The sequence below is a fragment of the Gopherus flavomarginatus genome, chromosome 2, assembly GCF_025201925.1.
Source record: "Gopherus flavomarginatus isolate rGopFla2 chromosome 2, rGopFla2.mat.asm, whole genome shotgun sequence".
NCBI classification, from domain to species: Eukaryota; Metazoa; Chordata; order Testudines; family Testudinidae; genus Gopherus; species Gopherus flavomarginatus.
In genome coordinates, this window is record NC_066618.1 from 258972911 (window position 1) to 258996026 (window position 23116).

General features: G+C 40.0%; 1 protein-coding gene across 1 annotated transcript in view; it reads left to right on the plus strand.

Moving 5' to 3' along the window:
* SDC2 (syndecan 2) overlaps positions 1-18704 on the plus strand; it is a 97832-nt gene extending 79128 nt beyond the window's left edge. Inside the window, exons 2-5 of the mRNA XM_050941382.1 lie at positions 3193-3304; positions 12541-12674; positions 15859-16003; positions 17506-18704. Of these exons, the coding sequence (XP_050797339.1) occupies positions 3193-3304; positions 12541-12674; positions 15859-16003; positions 17506-17669 (555 nt within the window). The 3' untranslated portion in view covers positions 17670-18704. The remainder of the gene's footprint in view (positions 1-3192; positions 3305-12540; positions 12675-15858; positions 16004-17505) is intronic.
* The last annotated feature ends 4412 nt before the right edge of the window (positions 18705-23116 follow it).

Consider the following 23116-nt stretch of genomic DNA (forward strand, 5'->3'; position numbering starts at 1 on the left):
TCCTGGGTGAGTTAGGTGGCCCAGTGATTAGTGTACTTAGTACCTCCTTCCGGTGGGTTGATCTTATAGTCCTAGTCCTCTATTCAGAAGTGCGGTGAGGTGGATAGGCGGTTTGAGCCCCTCCTGTCATGGGGGCGGGGTAGGGGAGCCCAGGCCCACCCAGTTCACCTCTCTGGCTGCTGAAGGTGCCCTCTGAGTTACACTGCGAGGGTCACTACCCATCACTGCTTTTCTGTCCTCGCTTTCAGTCCCAGATAAGGTGAAGATGAAAAAGAAAAGGTAACCGAACTGTCACCCAGAGCCGTGCTCAGCAAATTGCCTTACTCCCTCAGGGAGGCTTCTCTGATGCTCATGTCATGAGCCTTCAGGGCAGGTCTGTCCTCCTCCTCAGCTGCCCCACTTCTGAGCATGGCTACTCCTTTTTCAACCCAGCTGGCGCATGCTCGGCAGGGCTGAAGGGGTGGGGCTACCTGGGCCCACTTCTGTCTTTAACCCCTTCTGGCCTGGTGTGGGATTTGTATACCCTGTCACAATGCTGAGTATTTATAAGGTGCTTTAGACTAGCATTTCTATCGCTAGCGGAATAAAATATAATGAAGTTAAAATTGCTGCTGAATACTATCTTGCTTTTTTCCACCTTCTGTGCATTCAGATGGTATAAAGCTTTAGCTTCTAGCTGTACTAGTCCTCAAAATATTGGCAGCCAAAATATCATTCCAGGAGGTGGGGGGAGTTGTATGGTAATTAGAAGATTTGGTTGGCAAAGCACTCAAATGTTTGGATGTTTTGTGTGACATTGGATGGGGTCTGCAGAATTGGGCAGGAAATCTCATCAAAATAAGCTTTCGTGATTGACTTTCAGTATTTCCTGCTTCCAGTGAGGCTAGAAGCATCAGCAGAACAGCTTTTCTTGCAGAATTGAACTATTTTTGCTTCTGATTTCAGCCAGAACCAGGAAATGAAGTGGGGAATAAAAAATGAAAAATAAGTTACCCAAGCTTTTTCTAACATTAAAAGTTCTGGGCACAAGTTTGAGTTGTTTCTTATTTTATACAAACCAGTTCCCATCCTCTCTAGTGTTATGTTTGTGTTTCTCACCTGTTTGTTTTGAGAAGAAACTGATTTCTATGGCAACATTTGCCATGTAATAAAGTTACAGATGTATCTTTAAGTATTCTCAATTTGATACTGTTGGATTTTTACACTTTCTGATTTTTTTTTTATATAATACTGTGTATATTTTCTGCAGCAGGATTAGTTGTTGCTTAGTCTTAGTCATAGTCATTGGCAGCAGTTTTTCTTGAAATACGCTGCTACTTTTCTCTAAGATCGAAGAATGGTCTTTTATGCATGGTGGCTTCTGTTTATGGACAGCTGGATTATCACTCAAGCTGTCACTAGCAGGAGCCAGAACAGGCAGGACATGCTGATGTTTTTCAAGATGCTTTGGAGCTTTGATGAGCTGAACCTTCCATTATTTCTCATTCTCCATTCTGCTACTCACACAATCAAATGTTGTCATTCATTACATTGTGCTGAGTGGTTTTTGTGTTTTCATACTATGGTATGGCTGAAAAATCAAAAAGAAAGGCATAGGAAAACAGATCTGTTCCTCTTCGGCAATCATATCAGTAGCATAATCTTTGTCTTGTGACAGAGACTCATTCCTTTATATGAGATGCAGCTTCAACTGATTCTTACTCCCTGCACACCTTGTCATCTAGAATAATGGCAGTCTGGTGACTTTCCCAGAAACATCTTGCAACAAAGGAACACTTGTGGTTGTAGGACATCTGTTTCCTCCACCTTATACACTTGGTTGATGCAGCTTTAAGCAAATGCCATTTAATGAAAGGGGCTGCTGAGAATAGGTCTTCTACAGGCCATATTTAAGTACTTATTAATTTGCAAATTCCACAGATAAAACTTGCAATCCATGGTTCTTGTTTGAGCCCAGTACGACACTTTTCCTCCAGGATGGAGGAGAGGAAAGAGAGCACTCTTCTAGCCTAGATCCTCCAGAAGGAATGTCAGGTAGGTCTAGTGCCTCTGAACATTCATCAGAGGATATGTTCCCTGATATAGACAGTTAACCTAAATAAACCCACCTCAGTAAAAAGAATCCTGAGAAGAGCTAGATTAGCTCACATTCTCAAATCTTAGGTCCATTTTCATCCAAGAAAGAGTAGGGGCAGAGGCCAAGGTTTTGATTCCTCCTACTCTAAAAGGATCTTGTGCCATGTCAGGGTGGCCTTTGCACTTTCCTCTAGGAGGCTGATTTTGATATTTTACCTCAAACTGAAGATCAGTTTGTAACAAAGTAGGTAACTGTGCCAAAAGGGTGCTTGATAGATTGGAAGGGGAATCAGTTGCCAAAAGTCACCTTAAAATAAATAAATACAAAATCCAAAATGTATCCTTCACAGTTTTCCAAAAACAGTCCTAGAAAAATTTGTATGAGACCATTAAAAGATTTGGGGCTTCCAGCAGAAGAGAAAAGCATGGTAGTGTGTCTGCTTTTTGCTTTCTGTTACCTAGTAGTTCAAGAGGATCAATCTAGTACTTTTGCACTAAAGTGGCTAGATAATTGTCTTTTAGGCTAAAATAAACTCCAAAGGAAAATGTTAAGGCGCAGACTGGAGCAACAAACTCTGGAATTAAGCTACATGACCTAGGTTTGCGTTACGCCTTTGTGCATAATACTTTCCACTGATTCACAGTGATGTGTAATTTCAGTTTGTAATTGGCAATCAGTATTTAAGACATGGTACTTCAGGAATCGGAGCCTCTTGTCTGAGAATAATTCTGTAGGCACAGTTCTTGTCTAACCACAAAGATCATAGTGGTCCATGAACAACACTGTCTTACTCAGTATTTCTAGATGCAATTAATCTTGCTGATTTTAACCTGTCGTTCTAACTGGAAACCTTTCTAACCTAAGGAGGTTGTGGAATGTCCATCATTGGAAGTTTTTAAGAACAGGTTAGACAGACACCTATCAGGAATGGTCTAGTTATTACATAGTCCTACCTTGAGTACAGGAGTCCCTTCCAGTCCTACACTTGTACGATTCTGGGAATATATACAATTGGTGTACAAACATCAGCTTTGGAAATAAGAATAAAAGTGAGGAAAACATTGCATTATATAAATAGCTACCTTTTTAGTGGTTTGGTCTTACCTGTTTTCCAGAGAGCAGAATTGACCTCTGATAAAGACCTGTATCTCGACAATAGCTCTGTTGAAGAAGCATCAGGTGTCTATCCTATTGATGATGACGATTATTCTTCTGGGTCCGGCTCAGGTAAGACATGCCTCTCTACATTTTTTCATTACATTGTAACGTTTTTTTCTTCTTCAGTAAGTATAAGAATGGCTATCTACACCTGAAAGCTGTTCATCACCTTGAAATTATTGCTTTAGTCAGGAGTCCAGGGCACTTGGTTCTATACATGCATTGTGCTGAGCATCTCTCCAGATTTATCCCCTGTCTATTAATGTCATGTTCTTATGCTTTTATTACTCAGTTTGTCCAATAGCTATATCATTTTACTGAATTTCCCTGCATCTTGTCTACAGTGTGCTGAGCTTTCTAGAGTGTAGAAAATAGAAATTTGGGCAGATATTCTCTCCCCCATGGGCAGATATGATTTCTAATTGGATATCCTAATCTTTGATATTAAATGTTTGTAGCAGGATACTAGTTTAATCCAGTCTTATTTTTCTTGTACACACACACATTCAGATAAATATTGTTTATAAATCTACTTACATTTTTTAATAGAAGTCTAGATATTACCAAACAAATCTGATAGCTTTTTCTGATGTAATTACATCACTTTAGTAGATAGAAGAAATGCAATGAATATATTTATATTTGGATTTCAGTTAAGGTGTTCTACATAGTGACACTCACCCAATTTCTTTACAAGTTGATTTAAGTGTCAAGTATTTAAATTTCATTACATGAATTGGAGACTGGTTGAAAGGCCAGCAACAGAGTGGTGATCCAAGTGGGAAATGTGTCAGGTGGGGTACTATGGAGATCAGTTTTGGGGACCCATGTCATTTTCTATTCTTCAGCACAGTAAGATCCACAAATCCGACAGAGGGTCTTCAGCCTGTTGGCTATTTTAGGGTCAGAACTTGTACTTGTTGAGCACTGGCCAAGAATTGTGCCTCTCCTGCTGAAGAGCCTGCTAGTCTTGCTCTATTTCCAAAGCTATAGTTGAGATAGACAGGCCTTCCTGATCCAAAGCTTCTAGATCTTTAGAAAATAAAGTATTGGATTCACACTGAAACAAGACCTAAATGTTACATTGTGGTACATTTTATCTGTTAATTTAGTTGGAACTGAACTAAAATGTTTGCCTTGCTTTTGGGGTTGAGCCGCTTAATGCCTGCTTTCCCTCTCTTCCTGAAGCACTGCAGTAGCATATGGCCATGCCTGATCATGGTTGGCAAGCAAGCTAACGGAAAACCTGGTCCTCTTGAACTCTTTCCAGAGTGTATGCATGGATAAGAGCTCTACTGCTTAGGTGGCTGGGGAGAAGCATCTCCTTACACAAACTTTGGCCCAGCCCAGTAGTAAGCCTGGTGGTATGTGACAGCAGCTTATATTACCATTCGTGGTGCAGAGAGGGAAGTACATAGTAAATACTTTGATTCCATATTAGGCAGTAAACTTTCCTGGAGAATATCCATTGCTAATTCAAGGTACAAATAAAATCAGATTTCCTTTTATTACACGGATTTTCTTCGCCATCTTTCTGTTGTCCTGGTGAGTTGTAGGGTGAACTGTCAACTCTAGTTATATGCTTTCATATTTCTCGACAGCACTGAGCATAGATACAGTAAGTGGATGTTTACCCTTTGTACCCGATCCAGACTCGGCTAAAAGAAGAACGTTGCTTAATGCACACTTGCTACTGAAGTATCAGAGGGGTAGCCGTGTTAGTCTGGATCTGTAAAAGCAGCAAAGAATCCTGTGGCACCTTATAGACTAACAGACGTTTTGGAGCATGAGCTTTCGTGGGTGAATACCCACTTCCTCAGATGCATGCTAAAACCCCTCCAATGCATCATCAAGGATCTACAACCCATCCTGGACAATGATCCCACACTTTCACAGGCCTTGGGTGCAGGCCAGTCCTTGCCCACAGATAACCTGCCAACCTGAAACATATTCTCACCAGTAACTGCACACCGCACCATAATAACTCTAGCTCAGGAACCAATCCATGCAACAAACCTCGATGCCAACTCTGCCCACATATCTACACCAGCGACACCATCACAGGACCTAACCAGATCAGCCACACCATCACTGGTTCATTCACCTGCACATCCACCAATGTAATATATGCCATCATATGCCAGCAATGCCCCTCTGCTATGTACATCGGCCATACTGGACAGTCTCTACGGAAAAGGATAAATGGACACAAATCAGACATTAGGAATGGCAATATACAAAAACCTGTAGGAGAGCACTTCAACCTCCCTGGCCACACTATAGCAGACCTTAAGGTGGCCATCCTGCAGCAAAAAAAACTTCAGGACCAGACTTCAAAGAGAAACTGCTGAGCTTCAGTTCATCTGCAAATTTGACACCATCAGCTCAGGATTGAACAAAGACTGTGAATGGCTTGCCAATTACAGAACCAGTTTCTCCTCTCTTGGTTTTCACACCTCAACTACTAGAACAGGGCCTCATCCTCCCTGATTGAACTGACCTCGTTATCTCTAGCTTGCTTGCTAGCATATATATACCTGCCCCTGGAAATTTCCATTACATGCATCTGAGGAAGTGGGTATTCACCCACGAAAGCTCATGCTCCAAAACGTCTGTTAGTCTATAAGGTGCCACAGGATTCTTTGCTACTTGCTACTGAAGTAGCCAGTCGACCCTTGACATTTCTGCAGTTTCTTTCTTTGGTGTTCATGCTCATGGGTTGCTAGGACAAGCAACTTTTTTAAAACAAAGAATATTTTAGAAAGTCTAATTTTGTTCAATGTTTACTTCAATCTGTGTGACTATCTTCATGACAGTATTAAAAACCGCCTCTCCTTTTCTGCCTCATTTTTGCAAGTAGAAATAATTGGGTGCATAAATAAAATGTAGATGTCTAAGTATTTGGTTGCTCCTGCAGATCATAGTTAAACATCTAAAATCTACTAGTGATAATTTTTCCTTATAAAGTTGCAGGTACAGACTGAGAGGTCTGTTTTGAGGTCTTTTGGATACTAAAAAGAAAGGACAGTAAGATCAGGGAAAGCTTCCCTTAAGTTCCTACAAGACAGGTCTATGCAACCCACATCAGCACTGGATGGGCGGGACCAAGTCCAGAAAACACCCAGTGAGCTCTAGATCTGCTAGCTCCTGAATTGCTACTTCTAAACCTGTCCTACTATGTATTCTGGTAGGGCAGCATGCTCCTCTGAAAACCACAAGGACAAATCCCTTTCAGCTGATCAACCCAAGAAGAGTGGACTTCAAGGATTGAAATGGGTATCACTGGAGGCCTGAAGGAGCACAATACTGGGCACTGAATATAACTACCTCCGTTATCAATATCTCATTTGTCACCATGTGCCATAGCACCATCACATTTGGTGTTAACTACTTGGGCACGATTGACCTGTGCACCACTTATTTTAGCACGCTGTTTCCGTTCTGAGATCATACACAGTACCATGGGATCTGCAGACTACAACAGAGCCAGAATTGCTGTTGCTATCCAAGGTGCTGAAAAGTTCTTTGAGTAGTGGCCCTATGGATACTCCATTCAGGTGTGTATGCATGCCGTGCACCTTTAATCGGAGATTTTCAGTGTCAGTGTCTGTTCAGCCCATGCATTCACTCTACACATCTTTGTGCACTGCATTCAGGCTATATAGGGCTGCATGGGTGAATTGCCCTCTGTTCCTTTTCAACCACCTTGGCCTGAGATGAAGCATTCAGCATAACCGCTTTTGTTGGTCAAGCTTGCCTGGGCTAGTATGTTAGCATTAGAGTTTAGATTAGTTTAGTGTTTTATAGTTAGTGTTAGTTTTTATAGAGCATTGTTTTGGGGGATTTTTTGTCCTTTAAATTCTCTGTCCCTACCCCCTTTGTGGGGGAATATGCCAGGATCACCAGGGTTCAAAGGTTTTTTTCCTCAGCTCAACATTCCCTTAGACCTTCTAAACGAAAAACTTTAGAGATTTCTGAAAGGGGCTCTAAGAAAAGGAACTCTGGATCGCCTCATAAAGAACCCTCACCAAAAAGACTGGTCTCATAAGTTCACCATCTCTGAGCCTTTAGGTTCTCAGCCCAGTACCACTGAGTCTTCAGGCTCCTCTGGGACAGATGGCATAGCCAAGTCTCTGGGCTCCTCTAAAAGCCATGGCTCCAGCCACACTCCAGTAGCTAAAACATCTTTGGTACTGTCAGGACATGATCAAGGCATTAGGGAGAGAGACAGTCTGCTATCAGCAAGCCAGTACTGATAGACATACTCCAGCCTCTGGTACCCAAAATAGTGGGGCCCTTGGTACTGCAGAGGGCTAAGTGGCCACCTCAGCCCACTTCTGCTTCAAAGCATACCATCTGCTTCGTCTTCCAGAGATCTACCTAAGTAGACTTTCACCATGATACCATTAGTTCATCTGGTACCACCGAAATGAAGGTACTCTGAGAGGACCTATCTGAGTCAAAGGAACTGGAGTCTCCCCTATTGATGGGTACCAAGCCCTTTTTGGTACTGAGAGCTACACAATCACCAGAACTGCACCTTTCTCTGGTACTGCCTGATTAACCACCATTTTCTAGTGAAGCTCCTATGGATGTGATGATGACCTCTCTGAAATATCTGAGCAGGGTTCTCCTCTTCACCTCTTTCTGACATCTACAGAGAAAGAGATGATGCTCGGGGAGACATTATGAAGGCCTTCCTTGATGTATGAGCAGCCATGGATGCCACCCCTTATACCATGTAGTTCCCCTCAATGGCCTTATTGGGACCCTTGACAGGCTGTCTGTCAACGATTCTCTAGAGAGTCTAGCCTCGCTTGGTGGAACCGTAGAGACTGACAGTCCCCTTCCTATCTCTTTCTCCTCAGTTACCTGAACAGTAAAAGGAAACATTCAAGGAGCAGGAGGCTAGAACAGATGAGGTCAGGCTGCAGACTGATATCGCCTCATCTGCTCCTGAAGAGGCTGTTGCGAATCTCCCATTCTCCCTGGCTAATGACTTTAAGCAGTTCAAGATTTCGTGAAACAGGTGGCAGATTCTTTACAGATACCCCTAGAAGAGGTCAAGAAGTCATACCACAAGCTGCTTGATATTTTACAGGGAGCATTGTCTGCTCAAGTTACCCTGCCTATTTAATGAGGCATTTTTGGATCCTGTCAAACCTATCTGGCAAATTCCAGCAACAATATCACCCACTTGTCAGAGGGCTGATAAAAAATACTGTGTCCCAACCAAGGATTCTGAATTATTTTCCCACCCTTCTCCTAACTTATTGGTCATTGAAATTGTCGATGAACTTGGGAGACAGCATTGACTTAGTGTGATGCTGCATGACAAGGACCAAAAATGCCTTTACCTTTTTGGTCATAAGAGCTACTCCTTAGTGACCCTGCAGTTTATGATTGCTAATTAATAGGCTCTAATGGCACAGTATAATCACACCAACTACTCTAAGTTTCAGTCATTTATTGAACACCTTCTAACTGAGCATCATGAGTATTTTCAGTACATTTTATAGCAGAATGTCAGCTGCTAATTAGAATGTCCTTACAGGCTTCCATGTATGCTGCTGACACTGCCACTTGTTCCATCTCCATGCCAGTTGTCATGCGGTGGGCAAGGAGGTCCAGAGCTCTGAGTTCCCCAGGGAGATCTAAAAATACAGTTGAGGACCTTCGCTTTGATGGCTTGAAACTCTTTGTGGACAAGTCTCTATATACTTTGAAGGACTCTAAGCTCTCTTTGCAAGATATGAGTATCTCAACTGGCAGAAAAGCTGAGTTTGCTGACAGGCTGCCTCAAGAGCCTGCGGAGTTGAAGTTCCTGATTTCTGAGGGGCAGTAGATAGCTAAAATGTGTCTGCAAGCCTCGTTAGATGCGCTGTGGTCCATGGCAACCTTCGTTGCCCTGAGGAGAACATCTTGGCATCAGGTATCCGACTGAAGACCTCCCCTTTGAGGGCTCTGAACTCTTTTTAACTGAAAGATGGATGACTCTCTTCACTTATTGAAGGACTCTCAGGCTATTCTGCATTCGCAAGGAGAATTTACAGCAACTCCTAGAAGGAACCAGGGAAAACCTTCTTCAGGGAAAACCAGTACTTTCTACCAGCAGAGGTCCACCGAGCCTCCAAAGAGATGGCAGTGCTTTCAAAGGCATCTACATCAGTGGCCACTTCCAAGCACCCCTTTTGTCAGGCTGGTTGAGAGTTGTGCCACTACCAGTCTGCAGAATCTTCACTCCTCCCTCTCCACCCCCAATTTGGACACCACCTCTGACTATTGACTCGGAGATCAAAAGGGGATATTACCATTTATATGGAACTTGTGGTGTCAGAATATTATCCTAATCTCTCCTGGAAGTTTGTAATTCCACATAGTAAACTACACGTGAACTGTCTTAATAGTTTGAATGGCTATTGTTAACTGTATTGTTTGAGAAAGAACCCATTGAATAGAGATCAAACTGTTGGTTCACTTTCATCAAAGCCCACATGGTGGTTACCTGTGAGCATCCAGCTTACTTCAACTGTAAAGGAAACTTTGGGCCTGATCCTTTTAATCTCAGGTGATCTTAAACTTTAACGGGAAAAGTCTAAACCTTAAAACTGAGGCCTCCAGGTGTACCCTGGATCACCCTGGAATTCTCATGGAAGAACTTTAGAATTGATTCCAGAAAGACTTTTACAAATCAACAACCTCACCATCTCTGCTATGAAACTGACCAAGGACTTTACACACATTTGTATGTATATTGATCTCTTAACCATATAGATCTCTTTTTTTTCTTTTATTAATAAATCTTCAGTTTAGTTAATAAGGATTGGCTGAAAGTATGTATTTGGGTAAGATCTGAAATATTCATTGACTTGGTGCGCAATGTATCTGATCCTTTGGGATTGGTAGAAATTTAAGTATGGCGAATAAGATTTTTACTAACCCCTCACTGTATTATCTTTGGATGTTTAGATAGGGTCCAAAGGCTGGATTGCCTAAAGAGGACTGTAATTAGCTTCTGGTTAACCAGTGTGGTATTACAGAAGCTGTTTTGTTACTGGCTTGGTAAATCTAATTATAGAATAAATCACCAGTCTTGGGAATTGTCTTCCCTATTTCTTGCAATCTGCCCTGAGTTTTCAGCGTGGCCCATCCAGACACCATGGTCACAACCCTACACATAGATTAGAGTTTATGGGGGCAGTGACAGACTCCACAACAGCCATTGCTTACCTGTCACCAGACAGATTTAAACACATGACCATGCTCATCTGCCAGCTGCCGAATCAACCACGCGTGTTGGTGAGAATTCACTCAAGTCTCTTTGGATATGTGGCTTCCGGTATGTTCATCATGCAGCATGCCAGACTACATCTACGTTGTGTGTAAAACTGGCTGAAGTTGGTGAACTACCAAGCGGACATCATCTCGTATGAAGTATCTATGCAAGTTCCTCCCAAAGCCCTCTCCTCACTGAACTGGAAAGGAGTACTATTCCCTTAATTCTCCCCACCAAGACTCTGGTGATTGATACATCCCTCCTAGAGTTTGGAGCACACCCGGACCACTGTCAGGTTCCTTAGGGCATCAACCTTATTCCATTCCTATCAGGCCATAGAGAACAACTTCATTCTGTTCCATTAGCGCACTACTCAGATGAAACCCAGGCAGACAGTGTTGTCATACTTCCTATACATTAGAGTAGGCCTTCTGATGTCTGCTATTTCCAATCAGATAGGAGGAGAGGTAGTTGAATTTGAGAGCTTTCTCTAATGAAACCCAGTATTGTACTGTTAATTCAGACAAGTAGTCCTCACAGATATCCTAGCATTCATTCCATAAGTAAAATCAGGAAATATTCCTCCAGTTAAGCATGAAAGTTCACTCCTTAGGAGCACTGACAGTCCCAAGGCAAAAGAGTCATGTTTCCTGTATTGAGATCTGCTAGACAGCAACTAGATAACCAAATTGTGCATATTGACCATCCAATCTTAGTCAATGTCTTTCTCTTGACAGAAGTCTTCTCCGGGCATTAGTACCAGGGAGAGAGAGAGAAGATATTTTTATATAATCTACTTTGTTTTGGGTGTCCATATTTAAAGGATGATCCTGCTTCCCACCCTGGAGGCACACTACTACGAAAATACCATCATAACAGATCTGCGGACCTTAGCACAAAGAAGATTATGAAAATACATCAATGCTTACCTGAAAAATTCCTTTCTTTTTAGTAATAAGGTCCACATATCCAGCCCATGCTGGAGACAAATGGATCATCCAGAATAGAGATGGAAATTGATGTCTGAGGATTTGTGTTTGTTATCATTAGGTGGAATTTACTATACTTGGAATATATTTCTCAAAGTGTATTTATCACATTCTGTAATTTAAGTAAGTAGAATTGGAATTATTTAGCTACAGAAATTTTCTTAATTGGAGGAACCTTCGGTGGTAGGACAGTCCCCTGCTGCTAGTGCATTACAGGCCTAATTCTGCCCTCAAACTGCAAGCAGACTGAAGTACTCATCGTAATGTATCTATAGACCTTATTATTTCAAGCAGGGAAATTTTTAGGTAAGTGTGGATACCTTTTCTTATTGGATGCTTTTCCCCTCTTCTTTTTCTTTACAGGATATTGTTTTCAAATATTTGACCAGGCCTTCATGAAGCCCCAAATTGACAACTTATTTCATGCGGTCTTTTTCAGAGGAATTGTCTATGCCTAAATTAGGGTGTTGTTTTAGAATTCCCTTAACATTATTTCACAGTGGTGGATTTTAATATATTACATTGAAAGTTAGATTTTTTTTTTTTAATTCCTTCACTTTTGCTTTCCTTGACTCTAGTACCCTTGTGCTTAATTACAGTGTGAAACTGTTCCTTACAATGCTGAATCCAAATAGTCCTTGGTCATGGGATCCAAACTTCCCGATGACTTTTAGGTTATCAGTCAGTTCATCTAGCTGCCAAGAAGTCATTCTGGGATGACCTATCTTCTCATTCAAACTTTTACATCCTGTATTCTATAGCTATATTCTGAAAGCTCTCTTCTTTCTTAAAAAAAATGTTCAGAGAGTTTTAAACTCTAAAAGCCTGATAACTGACACAGAGAACTGCAGAAACATTTTGGTAACTACAGTGGATTGTAGCAGTTTATCTCAAAGGTTTTGTGGCAAAGCAAGGTTGTTATGAATGATCATGGGCAGAACATCATTTATTTTTTGGTTGGAACTCTACTACAGTTAAAATGTAATGCATATGAATGATTTTCATGCAGAGATTTCCTGAACATCATTGTTTTGTTTTAGGAGCTGAAGATGATGAAGATAATACAGTGATAGCAACGTCTAGAACACTTCCAAAGATACCGTCAACTAGTGATGCGCCTAAAGCTGAGACAACTACACTGAAAACACAGACCAAGATTCCTGCACAAACTAAGGTTTGTGGGCAGCTACTTTTTCCTGCAGCACAGTAATACTTTTTACATGGTTTTAATCAAACATAATTATGTATGCCTTAAAAGGTTATTTGAAAATATACTTGTTGAATGGTTATGCCTATAATAATCATAAAAACCTTATCTAATATTTCTACACTCCGTTAAATCAAATGTAGAGTTGGCCATAGAGCTTCTAATTCCCAGTATAGAACCAGTGTACCAGCTCTAGATTTCACTTCCAAGAAGAGAGTATCGAACCCAGGACAGCACATCATCTCATGAACACATAGGTATATGTAAACATGCAATATAGTCTTAGCCGTTCATTATGTCTCCAAAAGGGTTGCTAAATAAGCCATGTATTAAGCTGACTTCCCCCACTTGCCGATAAAAAGGATAATTTGGTTGTTTTTGTGGTATGCTTTGTGCTTTTTTCCAGGTTTCTCTTGAGGAAAATACCATCCTTAAAATTCTAATATGGTATTGTGCAATGCTTACTATGTTGTTCTCCGATTCCATTGGCACACAGATAGAAAACAGTGTAAATGACAATGTTTAAAAGAATAGTTGGCAGGTATTCACATCACAGAACCACTATTATAAGTGGCAAAGAGTTCTGTGGCACCTTATAGACTAACAAACGTATTGGAGCATGAGCTTTCGTGGGTGAACACCCACTTCATCAGATGACATGCATCTAACGAAGTGGGTATTCACCCATGAAAGCTCATGCTCCAATACGTTTGTTAGTCTATAAGGTTCCACAGAACTCTTTGCCGCTTTTACAGATCCAGGCTAACATGGCTACCCCTCTGATACTATTATAAGTGAGACACATGCTGACACAAGTACCAGAGATGCCAGGATTGAATGCTTATGACAAGAACTGCTCCTTTGTGCTTAGAGATGATCTTTTAGGTCAGAGACTTGTTGGCTGAGTACTCTGGGGAAGTTTGTGCTGTTGCTGCCCATGCTATAGGCCTGTGGCTGGAGAGTTAGCTTTGGTCAATATTTTCCAAACTGGCTAGTGAATCTTGGGTGCCTAACTTGACATACCTTGAAAAGGGTCTGATTTGCAGAGCGCATGTTCTCTGTAATTCAGACCCTTTTCAAGGTATGTCTAGTCACTTTTGAGCAGCTTTCCCTTTGGTTGTGAGGGCTGTCAGCCTGTCAGTTTACACAAGGGCTATATTTATTATTCCTTGTTTAGAGGGAGAAAAACGTAAAATAAAATATAAAGAAGGTCATGTACAAATAAGGTAATTAAAGCCATTTTTAATAGGTATGCTTGGGCATGCTGAATCCAGTGCTTATTAAACTATGGGGCAGAAGCTTTGAGTATGAATGTTCCTTTCAAAAAAGAAGAGCTGATCACATATACAGCTTTTAGGAAAACAGTAAAATAACCAGTTCACTTAGTTTCTGTACATTGAGAAGATTTTTGCTAATGTTTTAATAGCTTATTGCTGTGCTTGGGTGTTTTGTGTATGGATAATAAAATTTTAAAAATATTGAAAGCAATGTGGAAAATACTCTTGGAAAGAGAGAATTGCACTTAATATTAAAATATTGACGTGGAGACTGCGTGATATAGACAAAAGCAGGGAAGGGAGAGATGGCTCTGTGAAGGGGCTTAGAGAAGAGGACCAGAAGGTTGATCTTCCTTTATTGGTGTATTAATGTGAACAGAAAAGACTGATCTTTATATGCTGATCTTTCCGGTTATAGATCCATTCCAAAGACAGACTAGCAGCCAGACTTCTAAATCTGAGGGAAAGATTAATTTGCTCCCTATCACTCGATGAAAAGGGGATGGCTCACCCTGAAAGCAGCAGAGAGCACAGAACCAATAATTATCAGGAGCTGAGGCTTAGTATTATTTGAATGTTACGAAAACAAGGTCTTCTTTAATGATCTAGTCTGTGTCCCTATATCTTTGCAGAATATTACTCATAGCTTTCTGCAGAATCACTTTAGCTCAGTGGTCCGTGACTAGGGCTCTTAGGTGCTATGATAATACAAGTAATAAATATATAATAATCTTGTTTGCTGTGTCAGTCTCCGGTAATGGTGACTCCACAATCTTCTTAATGAGGTCTCATTGACCTCACTATGATAGCGATTACTAATTATACTGTCCTTTTGCTTCATTTTAGACCTTAGCTGCTTTTTAAAAAAAGTGCTTTGACTACTACTTCCTTCTTGCTAGCCTAAGTAATATATGAGAAATTATCATAAAGACGTGGTCTTTTCTCTAGACTGTACAGTCTCTGTTCTCTCTTCATAAATCATGTTTTCTACACCTTTCATCACTTGTTGCCTTTTTTGGATTCTTTTAAATTTTACTGTAAGGCGGAACCTAAAACTTCCTGTAGAATGTCAGAAGTAACTTCACAGGTGTTCTACAAAGAGGACTAATGATTCTTTGGTCTTGCATGTAATATCTTTGATACATTTTGTTACAACATTATCACTATTATTATGCTGAGGGACTGATATTTACACACCCATGATTTGTTTATCAGCATATAATCATTTTTTTTGTGCTAATCTTCATTCTCTTGTTTCAGACATGTGCATAATATTCTCTCCCCATGTAAAACACATTCATCTATCTGTATTAAATCAGACTGTATTGATTTCTGCCAAATTCTGTACTGTCTGGAAATCTTGCTATATTTTTACTTGACTTTCCCTGCGGTTAGCTGTCCCTCCTAACTGGCTTATCAGTGAAATTGTGTTTTTTTTTTTTTAATTTGGTTTCATCAGGATAACCTATCCAGGGGAATGATGTATGAGAATCAAAGCAATATAGATGCTGAATGTTGATCTTGCAGTGGCATGGCCACTGAACAGATGTAGCATTTTCATTGGCCTTAGTTTTTTATGTTTAGTAATTCTATGGACATTTACGACTTTTCATCTTGTGACTTAACTCAATGCACTTTTACAGATGTGGAAAATATAATTGCACAGATTTCATAGGTTCAGGTTTCATGTTTCAACATCATGATGACTGTATCAGTTTTATATACATTTACTACTGCTTCCCTACTTTGTTATTGTGTTGGAATGTACATGTTTAGATATGATTTTCTGACTACCCAGGTTAAAGAAGTATCATTCAAAGTGCAGAAATGTACATTTGTGTAATGTGATCATTGCTTTTTTAAATGTATTGTAGTCACCTGAAGAAAGTGATGACAAAGAGAAAATTCAGAAGACTAATTCTAACGCTAACAAAAATAAGAATGACCCAGGTGATGACGCTGATGTATTTACTGAGAAGCACTCAGAAAACCTTTTTCAGAGAACAGAAGTACTTGCAGGTAATTAGCTGCTAGTTCAGGACTATTTTACAAGGTAATAGGAAAAAATGTAGAAAATACAAAGATGTTACCTGCAGAATAATATAAATCTCAAAATTCATATTGCCTCTGGGGTGTTACCCTCCACATTGCTATGGGGTCCCTGAGGATTATACATTTCTGCAGAGCAGCCACTGTTCCTTTGTGGAGAATTAGATGGGCTTCGTCCAGAGTTATTTAATCTATAGCCTGCCCTTTTGCCGATTATTTGCAAGGTATTCCATCTCCCAGAAATTCAGTGCTTCCTCCTGGGAATTCTTAGTTTTCACAACCCAGGAAGGGAGAATTGCAATTTGAACTTGGGTTTCCATGATAACTTGTAGGGCAAAGATCTATGCCCAACCTGCCTGACCCTTCAGTCCCTTCTCCTGGCAGTCTCTATCCCTCTTGAGTGCTGTTTGGGGGACAGGGGAGATGATGTCATGGAGGAAGCTGCAACCTCTCTTTCCACGGAGAAGCAGGGATGTCTGTGTATGGAGGGTCATCTCCATGTGTGGACCAGGGAGACACAAGCTGTCCTCTCATTTTGTATAGCTTATAGCAGAGCAGAACCAGCTAGTGTCACACTAGTATAGCTATGCTGTTTTTCTTATAATCGGCACTGATTCCAGGACTTTATAACTGTGAAATCCTCCTATCCATTGAAATTTGGCATCCAAACTGTTCTGGAAGTGCATTTATTTTTTGTGGCGTATCCCAAAAAGGGGATGGTGTTTGAGCCGTAGAAGTGAGCTCAAGCCATAAAATTCTGGATCTGAATTTCCCTGAAGCTCAAGGGGTTTGGATAAAAGAAAACTAGCATTGACATAGCATATCCAGTGGAAATACTCAGATTTAATAAGTGTTGTTTGAATTGTTAGCTTGTGCGTGCTGGCAAATACATGACAAATGAAATGTCGTCCTCTTTGGGCTACATGAAAGGGATACAAGGTTTATCATCAGGAAATGTATTTTAGGCTTAGGTCATGGATAACAAACTGAAGGAGATGTGGCATGAATCAATTTCTTCCTTGGTAAAACAGAATAGTAATCAAGAGTAAATTATATGTAATTTTAATGTTAGAAAAGTTACTTCCCTTTGTTAAAAGTAAGTTCAGAAGCAGTTAAGATTTTATGGTTATATTTGATCGTGTTGTTGATTATGCTCTGGGAGCATTATTAACTTTTTGTTAACTAAAACTATTACTACTTTGAGCTGTACTTTTTAATTTCTTTAGAACTATGGGCCATATTGTGTCTTTGACTTTTAAACGAAACTCTTTATTGAAATGTTTTTCTGTTTAAAAATCTCTTTATAATGATTTCATAAAAAAGCCAATCAAGATAATCACTTAATTGGAGCCAGTTTTTTAAATTTTAAAAGGATAGCAAATAACTAGTAAATATTTTGTGTACCGGAAAACAAATGTGGAGCTATGGGTCTTATTTTGGCATATTGTGAATGTTTGTTCATTTTATTGCAGCTGTTATTGCAGGTGGAGTTATTGGCTTTCTCTTTGCAATTTTCCTTATCTTGCTGTTGGTATATCGCATGAGAAAGAAGGATGAAGGCAGCTACGACCTTGGTGAACGTAAACCATCCAGTGCTGCCTATCAAAAGGCACCTACTAAGGAGTTTTATGCATAAAATTCCTACTTAGTGTCTCTATTTATGAGATCACTGAACTCTTTTAAATAAAGCTTTTGCATAGAATAATGAAGATCTTTTTTCTTTAAAGAGCCATTATGGCACCTTTATGATAAAATCCCATTGTATTTAAAACTTTTCATGTATTCCTTTAAAAAAATGTAAAATTAAAACTTAACTTTTGCCATGTTCTGTGAATAACAGTGGTAAAGCATTATTTTGTAAAACCATTGATGTTCACTGAATCATTTTTAAAACTTTATGCATAAATATAAAATAATGAAAATGATTGTTTTATCCTATGGCTCAATGAAAGTTGTTTAATTTTTGTCAGCATGTCTCAGATTGATCTTACAAGTTAGTTTTTATTTCATTAATTTATCTGTTTCCAAAAAATGCCTTTTTGTAGTTGTCATGGTGCAATTTGTCTTCGGATAATTCAGAAAACAGTAACTTTTAGTGTAAATGTAATTTTTCACCTATGTAAACTTTAATCTCCACTTTGTATAAATTTGTGTCCAAATATCAATTTTACACTTTGCATTGTTTCTCAATGTAACTGTAGCTTCAGTGAAATTTGTAACAGCCAATTAATGTGTAAAATTGGATTATTACTACAAACTGTATAGTCATATCCTTACTAAACAAATCTTTAAGGAAGATTTGAAGTAAGCTACTGACAAGCCTAAGCAAACCCAAAGACTCTAACAGTATTCTGAGAAGTTGCTGCAGATTTCTATTGCCACTGTATTTGTTAATTTCTTGCAATTTGAAGTTACAAGTAGGGGTTTAAATATCAATTTTTGTTCTTAAAAATATATTTAAGTTGTAAACGTCTTTTAAAGCCTTTGAAGTGCCTATGATTCTATGTAACTCGTCGCAGACTGGTGTTCATGAATATATAACAGTAAAAGAAAATGTTGGTATTTTATAAGCACAGACAATTCTAATGGTAACTTTTGTAGTCTTACGTGGATAGACATAAATTGTAATTTGGGAACATAAACACTACTGAATAAATCATGTGGCCTAATACTGAAATTTCATAGTCATATACTTTTTTGTACTTTTTTTATCTTATTCCTACTTGGTTATGTTTAATATCACAAATTATGTCTAATAAATCTTGGAGGATGTTCTTCGGAAACCAAGACCAAGAAAAGCTATTGATGAGGCTCATGCTTTGAACAGAGATTCAGAAGTGGCACACTCAATGTTTCTTTGTGTATATGCTTGGAACTTGCCTGTTAATTTATGAGGATTTCAGTCTTTGCATTATATACAATGGCAGCATTGGCACAGACATATACTTCCTGCAAATTTAATTTCAGGTTGTAGAACTCAAAGGACTCCACAGAGTTTCATTTATTATGGATATAATTTCTTTATTCATTCTTCTATTCCATCTTTGGAGGACCTCAGCTTGATTCAACTCAGACTCCAGAAGGAGAATTGAGAAGTGGAATATTTTTATATGAGAAGACAGACGTATTCCAAGTAGAAGAGAAAAGGCTCTTTTGGTTAGGATCCAAGTAGCTTTGCAACAGATAGACATATGGAGATGACAACAGCATGCTTGCCTAAGTTAGGCTCCCTCCTCAGGTCTGTTAATTTCTTCTTTTCTGTTTTCTTAATTTCAAAACTAGGTGGGCAGAACATTGAACTGAAGTACTTCTTACAAGTATATATCTTTGTATATACATCTCTAGAGAAAAGAATCACATAACTTATATTTGCTGCTGCCCCAAGTTCAGTGGTCATTTAGGAAAAATTAAAATTATTCTGCACTATAATAGTTGCTTTTTAACTACTTACACTTCCTGGCAGATTTTCTGAAGCCATATGTCTTCACCAGTTAAAAACGGGGTAAATATTTAACAGGTATATATCATTGCACAATATTTAGTGAAATTCAATTCATAAAATAACTGCTTGGAATAACTGTGCCAAGAAAAGAAAATTTCAGGCAAATGCTGTGCCACTGCTTTAAAATAAAATATTTGTTAACGTGCCAAAATAAAGTCTCTCATGCCTAAACTAATATTTCATTTGTATAGTCTGGCATCCAGTCTTCTCCAAGCCCACATTACTTATGGTAGATTGAGTTTTCTTAAAGGTGCAGTAAATGCTATTTAGTTTAGTTGTAAACATTAAATGCATGACAAATTGTCTACTTTTTCTTCCTAAGCAGATCATTATCAAACTGCTTGAATAACCAACCTTTTCACTTCTGAATTTCAGATTCTTTTCTTTCTAGCTACTGTAACTACTGTATACAGCATTTTAGCATATATAATATAGATGTTCATTATTTTTGTTAAAATTGTTCTACACAAGTTCTCTATTATTATGCATATCTCAATTCTTTTTTTTACAACCAGCAGCAATGACTAGTTTATGGTCCTATTTGAGTCCTCTTCTTTTCCCTGGACATCACCCCTTCAAACACACCCCATAATGTGCTGTGGAATTTGGAAAGCTTTAACTGTGTGGGCATTTAATAGCGTCCCAAACCCTCCTGAAATGTCATTTGTTTAACAAAGCAATCTGCAGTGGGAATGAAAATAACATTATTTATTGCCTTGAGTTACAACTGACCTTTCCTCCTTTTCACTGCCTGTGCCAACACTGTGCTATTAGAACAAAATTCTAGCAAAGCTCTCATCTTACTTACAAACATCACTTTAGTTTTCATTCATAAATCTAGAGAGCAGGCTTCTGTCAAAATCATCTGTTTTCTAGCAATGGTATTAAAAAGGAAATTGGCATCTGTGCACAATTTCAGTCTTCTCTTAGACCGAAATTTCCAAGTGTCTTCAGTCTGCTGCCCTTTGTTTTCCTTCTGGATGTGTTCTAGCACTGGAGCCAGCTATTAACGAATGTTGCTTGGCAGCTGCTAGACTCAGAAGCCAAGCTATGGAACACTTCCCCCAACCCCACATCACCCTCTCCAGCAGTGGCATCTATATATATATGGGTTGGCTGCTTCTTAGGACTTTTGGCTGGCCTCCACTAGTGCTTTTGTAGCAACTGTGAAACTCCTTAGAATCTGATACAGCATTTCCTTGTGACTAAGTTATAGTACTTGTCTCAGTGCAGTTTTTGTGACTCAATCTTGACTATAAATATTTTGCTTCTTATATTTTTGCAAGTGAAGTCCTATGTAAATAACCTAAGTGTCTGTCTCATGTCATTTCTTTTATGGAAGAATATTAGTTGTACTTCGAACTGTTGAGATCTTGGAACCTCTGCTTCTCCATACATTTTGCCATTCCATATTTTTAAGTTTTTCTCTTTTTAGTGAGTGTCATATTAAAAAAAAGTAATTGGATAAGTAAGAACATGTAAAATGTTCTTATAGTTTCAGAAAACTAGCTTACTGTTTACCTACTGATAGATACTTGATTCATGACTTTGGGTCATATCTTACCATCAGTTTTAGCAGAACTCCCATTGAAATCAAAAGGGAATTCTGCTTAAACAGACTTTTTATTTTTTTTAACAAAGCTCCATTGTTTGAAGTGCAGATACCATTTGTCTAAGGGTATGTCTACACTACGGGATTATTCCGATTTTACATAAACTGGTTTTGTAAAACAGATTGTATAAAGTAGAGTGCACGCGGCCACACTAAGCACATTAATTTGGCAGTGTGTGTCCATGTACCAAGGCTAGCGTCGATCTCCAAAGCGTTGCGTTGTGGGTAGCTATCCCATAGTTCCCGCAGTCTCCCCCACCCACTGGAATGCAAAAACAGTTTCGCGGGTGATTCTGGGTAAATGTCGTCACTCAATCCTTTCTCCGTGAAAGCAACAGCAGACAATCATTTCGCACCCTTTTTCCCTGGATTGCCCTGGCAGATGCCATAGCATGGCAACCATGGATCCCGTTTTGCCTTGTCACTGTCACCGTATGTGTACTGGATGCTGCTGACAGACGCGTTACTGCAGTGCTACACAGCAGCATTCATTTGCCTTTGCAAGGTAGCAGAGACGGTTACCATCCCTATTGCACCGTCTGCTGTGCCGTTGTAAATTGGTGATGAGATGATGGTTATCAATCGTTTTGTACCGTCTGCTGTTGTCATGGGTGCTCCTGTCTGGCCTTGCTGAGGTCGGCCGGGGGCCCATGGACAAAAATGGGAATGACTCACTGGGTCATTCCCTTCTTTATGTTTTGTCTAAAAATAGGCCTGCCTAGAATATGGGGCAAGTGTACTAGAGAACCAGAGAGCACAGCCGCTCCATGTCAGAGCTCCAGAGATCCTGCAGAAATGCTGAGCTGCATGCCATTCTAACAGGTGCCCCTGCAACAACCCCACCCTTTGCTTCCCTCCTCCCCCAACGCTCCTGGGCTACTGTGGCAGTGTCCCCTCAGTTGTGTGATGAAGTAATAAAGAATGCAGGAATAAGAAACACTGACTTTTTAGTGAGATAAAATGAGGAGGAGGAAGCCTCCAGCTGCTATGATAGTCCAGGCAGAACAGAATCTTTTCTTTAGATATGAAGGGGGGGGGGGGGCTGATGGAGCTCAGCCTCCAGTTGCTATAATGAGGACGGTTACCAGCCATTTTGTACCATCTGCTGGGAATGACCAGGAATCATTCCCATTTTCACCCAGGCGCTCCCGGCCGACCTCACCGAGGCCAGCACTCACGGGATGATGATGACATTAGATAGCAATCATATTGCACTATCTGCCACCGGGAAGGGAATGCCTGTGTTCAGCGCTGCAGCATCCTCTCTACCAGCAGCATGCAGTAGACATAGGGTGACACTGAAAATAGGCGAGAAACAATTTTTTCCTCTTTTCTTTCAGGGGGGGAAGGGTGTAAATTGATGACAATATACCCTGAAACTCCCAGGAAAATGTTTTTGACCCTTCAGGCATTGGGAGCTCAGCCAAGAATACAAATGCTTTTTGGAGACTGCGGGGACCGTGGGATAGCTGGAGTCCTAAGTACCCCCTTCCCTCCCTCCATGAGCGTCCATTTGATTCTTTGGCTTTCTGTTACGCTTGTCACACAGCACTGTGCTGTGGACTCCGTATCATAGCCTGGAGATGTTTTCAAATGCCTTGGCATTTCGTCTTCTGTAACGGAGCTCTGATAGAACAGATTTGTCTTCCCATACAGCGATCAGATCCAGTATCTCCCGTAAGGTCCATGCTGGAGCTCTTTTTGGATTTGGGACTGCATTGCCACCCGTGCTGATCAGAGCTCCACGCTGGGCAAACAGAAAATGAAATTCAAAAGTTCGCGGGGCTTTTCCTGTCTACCTGGCCAGTGCATCCAAGTTCAGATTGCTTTCCAGAGTGGTCACAGTGGTACACTGTGGGATACCGCCCAGAGGCCAGTACCGTCAAATTGCAGCCACACTAATCCTAATCGGACATTGCAATACTGATTTCAGCGCTACTCCTCTTGTCGGGGAGGAGTACAGAAATCA